Source organism: Merops nubicus, unplaced genomic scaffold, assembly GCF_000691845.1.
Source record: "Merops nubicus isolate BGI_N331 unplaced genomic scaffold, ASM69184v1 scaffold50188, whole genome shotgun sequence".
NCBI classification, from domain to species: Eukaryota; Metazoa; Chordata; class Aves; order Coraciiformes; family Meropidae; genus Merops; species Merops nubicus.
This window is the reverse complement of record NW_008627398.1, coordinates 3,058-15,647: the sequence shown is the minus strand read 5'-3', so window position 1 is coordinate 15,647 and position 12,590 is coordinate 3,058. Positions and strand designations below refer to the sequence as shown.

The window sequence follows — 12,590 nt, the reverse complement described above, 5'->3', positions numbered from 1 at the left end:
CATGGGGAACCAGCTGGCCGGCATCGCCCCCTCGCAGATCCTCTCGGTGGACAGCTACTTCTCGGACATCCATGACTTCGAGTACGACAAGAGCCTGGGCAGCACCCGCTTCTTCAAGGTGGCCCGAGCCAAGCACCGGGAGGGGCTGGTGGTCGTGAAGGTGTTCGCCATCCAGGACCCGACCTTGCCGCTGACGAGCTACAAGCAGGAGCTGGAGGAGCTGAAGATCAGGCTGCACTCAGCGCAGAACTGCCTGCCCTTCCAGAAGGCCACCCTGTCCGAGAAGGCCGCGATGCTCTTCCGGCAGTACGTGCGGGACAACCTCTACGACAGAATCAGCACCAGGCCGTTCCTGAACAACATCGAGAAAAGGTGGATCGCCTTCCAGATCCTCACTGCGGTGGACCAGGCGCACAAGTCTGGGGTCCGCCACGGGGACATCAAAACAGAGAACATCATGGTAACCAGCTGGAACTGGGTTCTTCTAACTGACTTTGCTAGCTTTAAGCCAACTTATCTCCCTGAGGACAATCCTGCTGACTTCAATTACTTCTTTGACACGTCACGGAGGAGGACGTGCTACATCGCCCCCGAGCGCTTTGTCGACGGCAGCATGTTCGCTACCGAGCTGGAGAACGCGCGGGACCCTTCAACTCCTCTGGTGGACTTGGCAAGCAGCAACCAGCGCACGCGAGGGGAGTTAAAACGTGCCATGGATATCTTTTCTGCAGGTACTCATCAGGAGAGGCCAGCGTGCTGTTCATGATTGTTGTGTCAGGGTGCAGGAAACCTTATTTGGGTGTTTTTTTCATTCTTTTCTTTACAGTGATCTTAGAGAGCAGCATGTAGAACAACTTTCTTGTCTGGCGTTGGGTCTTTCATTCACAGGAAAAGTACAGGCACAATCCAGTAGGCTACACAACTGAAGTGCCCCACCGTGCTCTCTGAGGAGGGCCATCACAAAGTGTTCGCCACGGCCCAGCTCTGCCCTGGGAAGGAGATGGTTCTGCAGAGCCCAGGCCACCCTCTCGCGGCCGCGGTTCCTGGGACCCATAGCATTTGCCTCGAGGGACCCGAGAGGAGGAGCTGTCAGCTTCACCCGCGGGCCAGCTGCCTGGGCACTGAGCCAGGCAATTTGGCAGTGGTGGCTTTAGGAGCCCCCTCTCGTTTCATCTTCCCCACAGGCAGAAAGTTGGATAAGGAAGGAAGCTCCTGTCACAGCCCCACTCACAAATGATAAGAGTCCAGCTGTGGGAGTCTGTCTTGAGTTTTGGGGTTGTCTTGAGCTGTTTGAAAGCCAGAAGTCTAGCCTTTTTATTTTTTTTTTTTTCTTAAAGTGATCAAAAATCTGAATGTAAAGGAAATGGTTACTTTTTTTTAGAAGCTGCTGTTATGGCCAAACTTGCAGGGCCCTCCACTGACGAAACAAGACACTGACTGGTGGGAGCAAACTGCAGGAATGGGACCTTTGGAGAGGGCATACACAACAGTGGGAGCTGTGTTTGGCAATTATGTTATTTCTCACTGTGCTTAAGAGCTTGTGTGAGTGAATATATGTGGTCTCCCAGCAGCACTGTGGAAGTAGAGGTTATTTCTTCACCTGTAAAAGGGCCGCTCAGTTTGGACCTGCAGCCCGACCCATGCTGACTTACTGGCACTCTCCTTCCACGAGGCAGTGATGTGGGTTCCTTTTCTGGTGCTGTATTTTCCAGATGGCAGGTGGCTGAATTCAATGCCTCATGTTTCCTAATTGCAAACTCCTCTGCCTTTGGCATGTTTGACATAAAATACTTGTGAGATATTTCAGGGATCAAGTGTAAAAGCCAGGTTTTGGAGCTGGAGATGCTGTCTCCTTTCTACCCTTTTCCAACGAGCTAGCAGTTGCATAGGATTGGTTCTTGTCTGCATATAGGAAGCAAGCTTAAAGTGTCTGTTTATAATCCTCTGACTTCTTTGACATGTTTTTTGTTCCCCAGGCTGTGTGATAGCAGAGCTCTTCACAGAAGGCGTACCGTTGTTTGATTTATCTCAGCTTCTGGCTTATAGAAATGGCCTCTTTTCCCCGGATCAAGTCCTAAACAAAATTGAAGACCGCAGTATCAGAGAACTGGTAAGGATGAACTACAGCTTAGAAACACTTGTGTGGTTGGTCTGTAGTTTATTTCACCTACTTTGGTGACAAATCGCTCAGTGTTTGGGTTTGGGGTTGTTTTGGTTTTTTGTATGACAAATGTCCAAACCTTTAATCTTTCTCTCCTGCTCCCCCCTACTTCTGCCTTTCTCAAGGTGACTCAGATGGTCCATCGCGAGCCAGATAAACGTTTAGCAGCTGAAGATTATTTGAAACAGCAACGTAACAATGCATTTCCTGAAATATTTTACACTTTCCTTCAGCCTTACATGGCCCAGTTTGCCAAAGAAACGTTTGTATCAGCCGATGAGCGTATCCTGGTCATACGTAAAGATCTGGACAACATCCTGCACAATCTCTGCGGGCACGATCGCACAGAGAAAGCCGAGGGAGAGACCAAGGAGAATGGGCTGGTTATTCTGGTGTCTGTCATAACTTCCTGTTTACAGACTCTCAAATACTGTGATTCGAAACTGGCTGCTTTGGAACTGATTCTTCATTTAGCTCCAAGATTAAGTGTAGAGATTCTTCTGGATCGTATTACTCCTTATCTGTTACATTTCAGCAACGACTCTGTGCCCAGGGTGAGGGCAGAGTCTGTGAGGACACTAACTAAAGTTCTGGCTCTCGTCAAAGAGGTGCCGCGCAACGACATTAACATTTACCCAGAGTACATTCTGCCAGGCATCGCACACTTGGCCCAGGATGAAGCCACCATCGTCAGGCTGGCATATGCCGGTAAGAGGAAGTCCAGTCAAAACTCCAAATTTTGGGCTTTTCTCTATTTCCTTAACTGTTCTCTGCTCAAAATCATCATCTAGCTTGGCTGTTTATGTTCCAGTAAAACCTCCCCAGAAGTCTCAAATGCCTGCTGGTAGAGACACCAGCATCCACTTAAGCTGACTGGTACAGGTGGTGGCAGTGACTTCATGAGTTGACTTCTACTAACAGATGAATTTCCAGGGTAGATCTGTACCCAGAGTAAATAACTACAGTTTAAACAGTTAACAAAATGTGTTTACTCTCTGCTAGGTGAATGAACTTTTCTTAAAATGAGCATTCCTTGCTCTCTGTGGCTCAGCAGGTAAAAGCACCTGTGGAAGGTGTACCTGTGCAGCTCTGCCCACAGCCGGGGTAAGAAAGGGTTGGAGTTTAGAGTTCCTGCTCATGGAAGCAGTCTGGGCTTTATTCCCTGACCTGGGCGAGCAAGAGTGGGACAAAGAAACTTGTCTGAGGGGTCTTTGTGTAGCTAAGTATGTGAGCAGGGCTCTTGGACCCTGCCCACCCTTTGCTGCTTCTATTAATTTGTCTTGATTGGCATTTCATTAGCTTAGGTTTGCTTAGAGTGGCCAGACTGAACTGAATAAATACAAAACTCGCTCAAAGCATCAGTGTGTTGCCCCACTTCAGAGGTGTCTTCCCACAAAGAAGACACCCACAAATGACATTTGATACTTGGGCTGGAACGACCTTATTTGCTATGTAACAGGCTGGTTCATACCGTAGCAGATGTTTTCTTTGTACTTTATTTAGATATAGGAGTTCTGCCTAGCTCAGGAAGAAGCTCTGTAGTCGTGCCCGTATTTGCTATGCACCACATACCTTATTTGCTATGACTAGTGTGCTTTTAAGTGTCTTGTTTTGCTTTTCTTTTTTTTGTTGTGTTTTTTTTTAGAAGTTATAAATGCAGAATTAGTTGAAAATGTCCCAGGTGATGTTTTCCTTTTCTTTGCTAAGTAAGCTGATAAAAATAATTATTAAAGACAATGTGTAGGTAATGAATGGAACCAATTGCTTTTGGTCACCTTGATCTTCCAAGTTTAGGGCTTTATGAAAGAACCATTTTTCACGCCTCCCTTTTATTTGTAGATTAGAAAAAAACCCAAATATTTTAAAATTATAGTCTATTCATGGTAAATTTTTAAACAAAGTAATATAAAGATGAACTGAAATAAGCTGATCTGAAGGAAACAAAATGGAATCTCTCTTTCTGCAAGAGCAAAAAGGCTACAGGTCACAGTACCCAGAGCCTCCTGCTGCATCAGCTTACACAGAAGCTCTGTCCAGGTTTAGTGGTCTGACTTTGTTTTCAAATTGAGTACAGCTAGAATATTTTCTGAAATTTGAAAAGATTATTTGAATTGTACATGGTTAAGTCTGATGATGTTGCCTTAATTTCAGATGGCTTTTCTTTTAAGAAAGCAATTTAAATTTCAAATATATCTATATCTCTCTGTATCTTTAAAGGCAGAGTAGGCTAATAGCTGAGTTAGCTTGTGTTACTCCAGCACACCTGCTGGAGGTGGCTGGGCTGGTGACTGAGGGGATCTGCTGCCCTGCTGCTGTGGTCCTGGACGACACCCAGAAGGGCGTTTCAGAGGGAATTCTGCCTCAGCAGGATTATTCCCGTGCCAGCCGTGCCCTGACCCATATAGCACAGCCTGAGTTGCCTCAGCAGCTCCCAAACAGTGCGAGCACTGCCAAGTCACACGGCGGGATGTGGGGACAAATGTTCTCAAAGCAGAATCCACCCCTCAAGGGTAACCCTCTTGCTGTTCCCCGAGATACACATCCTGGCATGGTGGTTTGCCATCATCGTTTTGCTGCAGTCTGGCACGTGGGCATGTAAGTTCATTCAAGTTAGTTGCCCTTTAAGTTCTATCAAGTTGTTTAGTCATTAGGCTGAGATAAGGTGGCATTTAGGGCTAGTTCTAGAAGGCTGAAATTAGTTCTTGTCACACTTGATATCCTTACGAATTTTCCACTTGTTTAGATGGCAAAAATACCGTGTGATTTGAGGTACTTGATAGCTTCACTGGGGTCAGGGTCAGCAGAACTGGGTTGATCAGAACGAGTCGTGCATTTTCAATCCCATTTGCCCATCATGACTGGTATTGCCAGTGGTCATAACCTCTCATGAGGGGGATCATCAGACTAATGTAAACTGGCAAAGTAGAACAATTCCTAATGAAAAATGTTTTCCTTTGCAGAAAACATAGCGTTGTTGGCAGAAACAGCTTTGAGGTTCCTGGAGTTAGTACAGCTGAAAAATCTGAATATGGAAAGTGAACCAAATGGTGAAGAAATGGATGAAGCATCTCACCCTAGTGATAATTATGACACAGGTAATGTCACTTCTAGTTACCTTGCCTCACAGGACAAGTTAGTGCTGACCTTCCTGCTCTCTTGGAGCAGCCTGCCTGTTAAATGGGAAGAATGCTTTGCCTCGACCAGTATCACAGTCTCATGTAGAAACAGACGCCTCTGTTCTTGACACTATGGAAGACAGAGAAGTATATAAATGAGGACACTTCCCTTCTCCAGAGCTTCTTAAGGTATTTGGGTGCGATGCTGGCAGCCTGGCTGCGTGTCCAGCTGGACTCCCAGTCCTGTAAACAAGTCAGCTGGGAAAACACGGCAGCGTTCCAAACACCGCTTCCCTCGCGTGGCAGGCAGCGTTAGCTTTGGAAAGCCTGTCAGAGCACTGCACTTCTCAGTCGTTCTGCCTTTCCTGTTCCCAATGCCTGCCTGTCTGCCTGAAGTTGTGGAAGGTGTGGGTGCCACTGGGCAGTAACACGTTCCCTGTGCTGTTGTCACTGGAGCGCAGAGAGTCAGTTAAAATCCAAAGGGTGGCTTTTCCTTTTCTTTCCCTTGGGAAGGAGGGATGACAGGAAGTGACCCGTGTGTCAGCGCCAGTGCCTTTTAGTGATGCACAGATTTCCAGAACAATGCCAGGTAAGACTGCTGAGCCAGGAGGAGTTAGAGGATAAAAACACTCATTTCATAATCATAATTCATAAAGATCCCCAGACTCCCTTGGGTAGGGAAAAAGGCACGGTTCAGGCATCTCTTAACTAGTTGCAGGATGATACTTTAAAAAAAAAAAACAACAAACTATCAGAACCAAACATAAAAAAATCCCCTTCAGGTTCCTTCACATAAGGTGTGGGGTGCTCAGAATTGCTGAGGAGTGAGAGAGGAAGCCACATCATACAGGTTGTATTTGCAAGAAATACTGTGCCCTGTTGCTCAGAACAGCTTGGACATGAAAAAGTAATGCAAGGAAGAAAAGTTTGAATAGTTCTGTTCTTTTTATCCTTTTAGAAACCAAGCACAAGAAGTTGCCAGAAGGCAACTTTTTCATGTGACGGACAGACAGAGTCATGATAGAAAGCAAATTAGCTGATCTTCTGACTGCAGACAAATGAAAGAGGTTTAGGAGTACATTGATCTGGTCAGAATGTCTCACATGTCTGTAGTCTTTGGCTCTGCCACCACGTCACACTTAGTCTGAAGCCTGTGGAATTGCTGAGGTTCTGTTGCGTTGGGTGTTCTCCAGGCTGACCTGCCGGCGTCACCCCTTCAGCAGCGGGCAGTGCGCGGGCACGTTTTGTTTCTCGCCAACCCAAACGTCCGTCCTGTTGTCTCTTGCAGAGCTGCAAGCCCTGCACGAAATGGTCCAGCAGAAAGTTGTGACTTTGCTAAGTGACCCAGAGAATATCGTGAAGCAGACGCTGATGGAGAACGGAATAACGCGTCTCTGTGTCTTTTTTGGGCGCCAGAAAGCCAACGATGTTCTTCTGTCTCATATGATCACCTTCTTAAATGATAAGAATGACTGGCATCTGCGAGGAGCTTTCTTTGACAGTATTGTTGGTAAGTGTTTGTTTTCAGACGGAGCAGAGAGGTAACAGTGTAAATAAATACCGGTCATACAGAAGTCCTTTCTTATAAAGATTTCTATAATTTATAGTAAGGACTTTGCTCAGTTATTTGGTGTACGTTTCTTTAGGGAGCAAAGACAAAACAATGTAAATACAAATATATTTTTCTTTTAGTCTAAATATGTAATACAAATGAGAGTGAGGCATTTTAGTCTAGGTTAGATTAGCATAAAAAATAAACTTTAAATGCTGTTTGTTTTTTTAGACCTTTGCTAAAGCCACTAACTCAAAAAGCTCAGTTGTGACAAGTAAATGCTAAGGTTCCTGCAAGCTGTCTCGTAGATGCATCCCTTCACATGTGTGCTGCTCCCATTAACTTCTGTAGAATTGTTCATATGATGATATCTATCCATTGGTATAGGATAAAATTACAATATGAAAAAAATTTTAGTGCCTTAAAACCTCACTTAAAGATGCCCGTCAGCTCAGAAAACTTAATAAAAATAATAAAAAAATCTTACCAGAGATGACATCAGATGTTAAGTATATGCCACGTTCTGTGTGTTGGAAGTTATTCCAGGTGACTGTTGCTGAGAGCCTGTGCTCAGGATTCGCAGGTCAGGAAATCTTTCCATTGCAGTACCTGGGGGAAGAGTGATACTTCAGGTGCACGGCAAGAAAAATGGGCATGACCCAACTTGCCGCACGGCCCTTACCGCAGGCACACGTGCCATTCTGTCTGGGAGCCACAGATGCTGTGCTGCCAAGCCCTGCCAGGAGGTGACACTTACAACTTGTTAGAATTTGGAGCAGTGGGGTAGCCAAAGCACAGGGCACAGTGGCCTGGCTTCTTGCAAAAGACATGTACAGAGACGTGAGGCAGCCAAAACATGTCACCTGTACTTTAAACTCCTCCTGCTCCCCCACTATCTGTTCAAAACCTCCACAGAAGAATTAATATACATTTTTATTTTACACTCCTTTATTTAAAGGTCTTGCATGCCTTTAAAACTGAGCTCTCTAACTCATGTTTGTATGCAGGCAGCATTTTTAGCAACCCCAAATAGCTGGGCTAGAAGCAGTGGCAGTTGTGGTGTGTGGTGTGTACCACGGATGACAACAGCAGCGATAAGCCTGAGCTGTTCGATGGAAAACTTTTTGTTTTCTCTTGAGAACGACCAGAGGACATGCCCAGTTGTTTGTGGGAAACGTTTGCTCGATGGATGTACAGCTAGAGAAAAGGTCATAAATCCAACAAGATCCATCTCCCTGTCTGTTGCCAGAGATTAGTTACTGTAGATGGGTTATCTCATCCAAACAAGCAATTCCAGGTGGTGGGTTCGTGTGGCCAGTGGCTGCTTCTCATGTGGGAAAGGAAGGAGGACAGGAAAGCAATTTCTTTCACTGCAATGCACTTGATGTATTTTTGTCCAGTAGCTTCAAAGTAATTACTTTAATTTTGCTTTTGATCTTGGTTTCTTGATAAGATTTTGAAATATATTTTAAAAATTGATTTCTTATCGAAACTAGAGTTAAGGTGGCTTCATGCTGGCAAATATTTTGAAACTAGTTAACTAAATGGCAAATCTTGCAGCCATTTCAGTCTGGAAGGTTTTCAGAAGATTGTCTCAAAAGTTCTTTTTTGACTGCTGGCAATTCTTTCTTTTGTGGATAAGTGGATGTATGTTACAGACTTTCCTTGCTGATAGTAAGTCCAGTGCCCAATTCAGGTCACTTTTCAGGAGCCTGAGTGATACTCAAATGACAGTCACTGTGAAGTCAGCAGACAGACTCCTGCTAAGAGCAGCGTTCCTCATCGCTCACTTGTCCTTCCACGTGGAGATGTGGGCACTGTGCCCCCAGCCCTTAGGAGCACTGCCAGTTTTCCTCACTGTTTGTGACTTCAGCTGACGTCCTGGCATCTGGAAGGACCTCTGCAGCCACAGGGATCTGCTTCTGCCAAACCTTTTCCAGAATATTGGTCTAACTTTGAAGGGGAAGCAGCTTCCTGTTTTTCTAATGAGCAATGATCTGTTCTGAGGTGTCTCCCTGGGACAGCAATTTTAAACTTTGGTGAGGAAAGCCCAGGAAGTGTTGCTTTGGATTTTTATGTGTTCTTTTTGTGTTTCAGGTGTTGCTGCTTATGTTGGCTGGCAGAGCTCATCAATACTGAAACCTCTGCTTCAGCAAGGTCTCAGTGATGCTGAGGAATTTGTCATTTATAAAGCCCTCAATGCTCTCACTTGTATGTGCCAGTTGGGGCTCTTGCAAAAGCCCCATATTTATGAGTTTGCTTGTGATATTGGTAAGTTGGGAAACTGGAGAATACTTTGTTTTCCTGGTTAAGAAGAGACATCTTGGTACTACATAAAGCTTTGCCATCAGCTGAGCTGTCCAATATGCAAACCTATGGTAGTGTTTTAGAATCTACCCAAAACTGTGTTAATTAACTGTTGCTGGTGGGACCATTTAAGTGATCAGAACTCTAAAATAACAATTTAGGTGGAACAAATTGGAAGCATCATCTCTGCTTTTATATAGGACAGCAGCCAAGAGCACTTAGTCCAAAAACTTTCTGCTTTAAGATCTTTCTTTGTTCTTCCTGCCAGCCTCCTATAGAGAAGAACTCCTGGTTACTTCTGGAAGTTGATCAGGCATGTACCTTCCACACGCCCACCCAACAGCTGTGTGGAAGGGGCAGATCAGGCCTTCAGACGACACATGATCCATCCTCACCCTATTTCTAACACCATTAAAAAACGTTTAACTCAATAGAACCTTGAATATGGAGTTGGTGTCTCATAGGGCTTATCTGTTTTAGACGTGCCCAAGGTTTACAAGTTATTTATGGAAAAGACCAACTGATGTTCTGAGAAGTAGTCTGCTTCTTCCTGACATGGCTTTTCAAATGTACTTGGAATTTGGGGCAGATGATCTGTGAACAAATATCATGACTAGATCCAGGCCCTTGATTACAGCTTCTTAAAAGCCACGTGATTGAGATGGACTTCCGAGCCCGATGATTTTTATAATATGAGTAGTGACTATTCAAGGAAGAGAGGGGAAGAAAGAAGCCATGAAGAAGTTGTTTAAAAATTTAAAAGAAATCACTGGTATTAGGGTTGTCTGTAGTTGTCCAAAATAAGGTTGAGATTTAGTTTCTGATAAGTCTCCTTTACAAATCTGGAGTTAACAGTTAGGGATTTAAAGGAGTAAATAGGAAAAAAATATGCTTTTTGGCTACAGCAAAGAAGCTGAGCAGCATGGGCACAGTAAAGTCCATGGAATAATTTTCTCAGTATGAATGTTTTAACCTTGGTGCTCTGCAGGAGGGAAGGCTCAGTTTGGGGGTAATTCTAGGGGAAGGAAATGACATCCCAGGCTGCCACATGCAGGATGATGCCCTCTCTTTAATATGAATGGTGTATTTTAACAGCCTAATTTTCTTTCAGCACCTTTCCTGTGTCATCCTAATCTGTGGATACGTTATGGTGCTGTCGGGTTTATCACTGTGGTAGCACAGTACTTGAATATTGCTGATGTCTACTGCAAGCTAATGCCATACCTCCATCCTTTTATCACACAACCAATAATACAGGTAATACTTCAAATAATGTGAATATATCTTCACTAGTCACAGTTCTTAAGTCTGTCTTGGCCATGGGTCTGGCTATAAGAATACTGGATTTATTTTTTTTCCAGTTAAGGTTAGAAGTGATAGTTTTTTGATCTCTTCTGGCAGACGTTGACAGAATGGCTATTGCCTTCCATGTCTGAAAGACTGTTTTCTCAAATTTGTTGCAAATTGCAAAACATTTTTACAGAGCCTAAAACCAACAGCTGTGTCTGTGGTTCAAGCCCCTCTCTGCCTTGTTTATGATCAAACTCTTGCAATAAAGCTTGCCCCCTGTCATCTTACGAGCTACTCTCAACAGCAAAGATCAAGTACTGAAATAAAAGTATAAACTGAAAGGAATTTTGGGGCTGCAAGTATTTTGAGTTGTGTACAAGACTGTTTGTCCAGACATATTCTCTGGACACAAACAGATGTTGAATCGCCACCTAGGAAAATAGAAACTTGGTTGTTTTTTTTTTAAATTTTAATAGTAATAAACAATATTTATAAAGACTGCCTCACTTAGTGGTTTTAAATTATGCTTTAAATCGATAGTTTCTTATGACTGTTTACTGAAGTCCCATATTGCATATTCCTGGCATATTACTTAATTACATGCTTGTGCATCCTTATTGCCTGGTACACGCAGGAGGAAACTCAGTACTCTGACTGGCACGGGGGAGGAACTCTTCTAGTTGGTATTTTTACAGGGTAGATGTAGGACAAAGACAAAGTCTGAAAGATCGTGGTCCTAGTAGTAGAATTTTTAATCCCATTTACTGTTGTTAAGTTCTGAGACTGCTGGGAGAGCCAGAAAAGTGAATGGAGAAAATCTGATCTGACCAACACAGGGAAAGGTATTATTTTCACGAGAGGAGGGGTGTTGAATCTGGATCATTGGCACAGTCACATGCAATGATTATTGAGATTTTTTGCAAGATTTTTTACAAGATTTTTTGTTATTGTAAGCATATTTTTAGGACTGAGCTCTAAACTTGTTTTCAGAATATGCTGTCAGAGGAAGAGATAGGTTTTTATGTTAATATTTGCAGTTATCCAGTCACTACTTTCACGCTAGGAAAAAAAAGCGCAAACCTTGTAGACATGAGAGAGCAGCATTTACTGCCAGATTTCCCCGTGTTCCTGTGGGTACCCTCCGTGACTGGTGCCTCTGTTTTGACCTGCAGATCGATAAGGAGATGGTGCTGCTCAGTGTGCTCAGGGAGCCCGTCAGCCGCTCCATCTTTGACTATGTGCTAAGGTCCAAGGACATCACCAGCCTCTTCCGGCACCTGCAGATGCGCCAGAGGAAGAGGAGCGGTGCCCTCCCGGACTGCCCCCCCCCCGAGGACCCTGCCATTGCACAGCTCTTGAAGAAGCTACTTTCACAAGTGATTCTTTTTCTTTTGTACTTTGAAGCTCAGCTTTGAGGTTCCTGGGCTCTGTATGTCTCCACAGACCCTCATCTTGCAGTTGCTGCTCTGAGGGACTCCCAGTCAGAGGTTCTGGTCCTGCAAACCACTGACTTCATCGATTCCAGCATGTGCTTATAGGACAAAGAGTTCAGAAGTTAAGGAAGATTCTGAAAAGCTCTGCCAGAAATAGGCCCACCTTGTGTTTGGGTTTCCCAAATACATCCTCTTTTTAAAGACTTCAGATGTGTGTCTCAGATTTCTGAGACATCTATGATGGTGTCAGCATTACAGAACATGTGCTGTGTATTGTGTTGGAGAGAAGTCTTTGTTCAAGAGATGGATGTGCAAGTAACAGTGCAAAAGCCCAAGGGAGCTTTTTGGAAAGTGTTGAGGCTCATGTGCCAAGAGGGGAACACTAAGAATCACCCCCACAAAGTAGTGAAAACTGGGAAGAGGAAGGAATACAGCCAGGGTGGGGAGTGGGTGTTCTTTGTGTGTGGGTTTTTGGTTGTGTGTTGTGGGGGGATGTTTTTTGGTTGGCTTTTTAAGTTTTGGGTTTTTTTCTTCCCCCCCTCCCCTCCCATGGCTTTTGGGCTGTAAGCACAGTCTAGATGGCAACAAGGCAGATGGTGTCAGAGACCCAGTATTAAAAGCTGTTCTGGCCTGTCACTACTCCTAGCCCTGTTCCTGAGGAGGAGAGGTTTTTGTGCTACAGCAGCTTACCCACAGTGGTGTGTGAGTGGCAGAGGGGTGTCTCTGACTCT

At 44.5% G+C, this 12,590-nt stretch overlaps 1 protein-coding gene across 1 annotated transcript in view; it reads left to right on the top strand.

Moving 5' to 3' along the window:
- Position 1: 1 nt before the first annotated feature.
- The window catches only part of PIK3R4 (phosphoinositide-3-kinase, regulatory subunit 4), a gene marked incomplete at its 3' end in the record, with an annotated part of 14,675 nt that continues 2,086 nt past the window's right edge, over positions 2-12,590 (top strand). Inside the window, exons 1-8 of the mRNA XM_008946273.1 lie at positions 2-731; positions 1,977-2,110; positions 2,287-2,869; positions 5,122-5,256; positions 6,566-6,787; positions 8,927-9,100; positions 10,248-10,393; positions 11,599-11,802. Of these exons, the coding sequence (XP_008944521.1) occupies positions 2-731; positions 1,977-2,110; positions 2,287-2,869; positions 5,122-5,256; positions 6,566-6,787; positions 8,927-9,100; positions 10,248-10,393; positions 11,599-11,802 (2,328 nt within the window). The remainder of the gene's footprint in view (positions 732-1,976; positions 2,111-2,286; positions 2,870-5,121; positions 5,257-6,565; positions 6,788-8,926; positions 9,101-10,247; positions 10,394-11,598; positions 11,803-12,590) is intronic.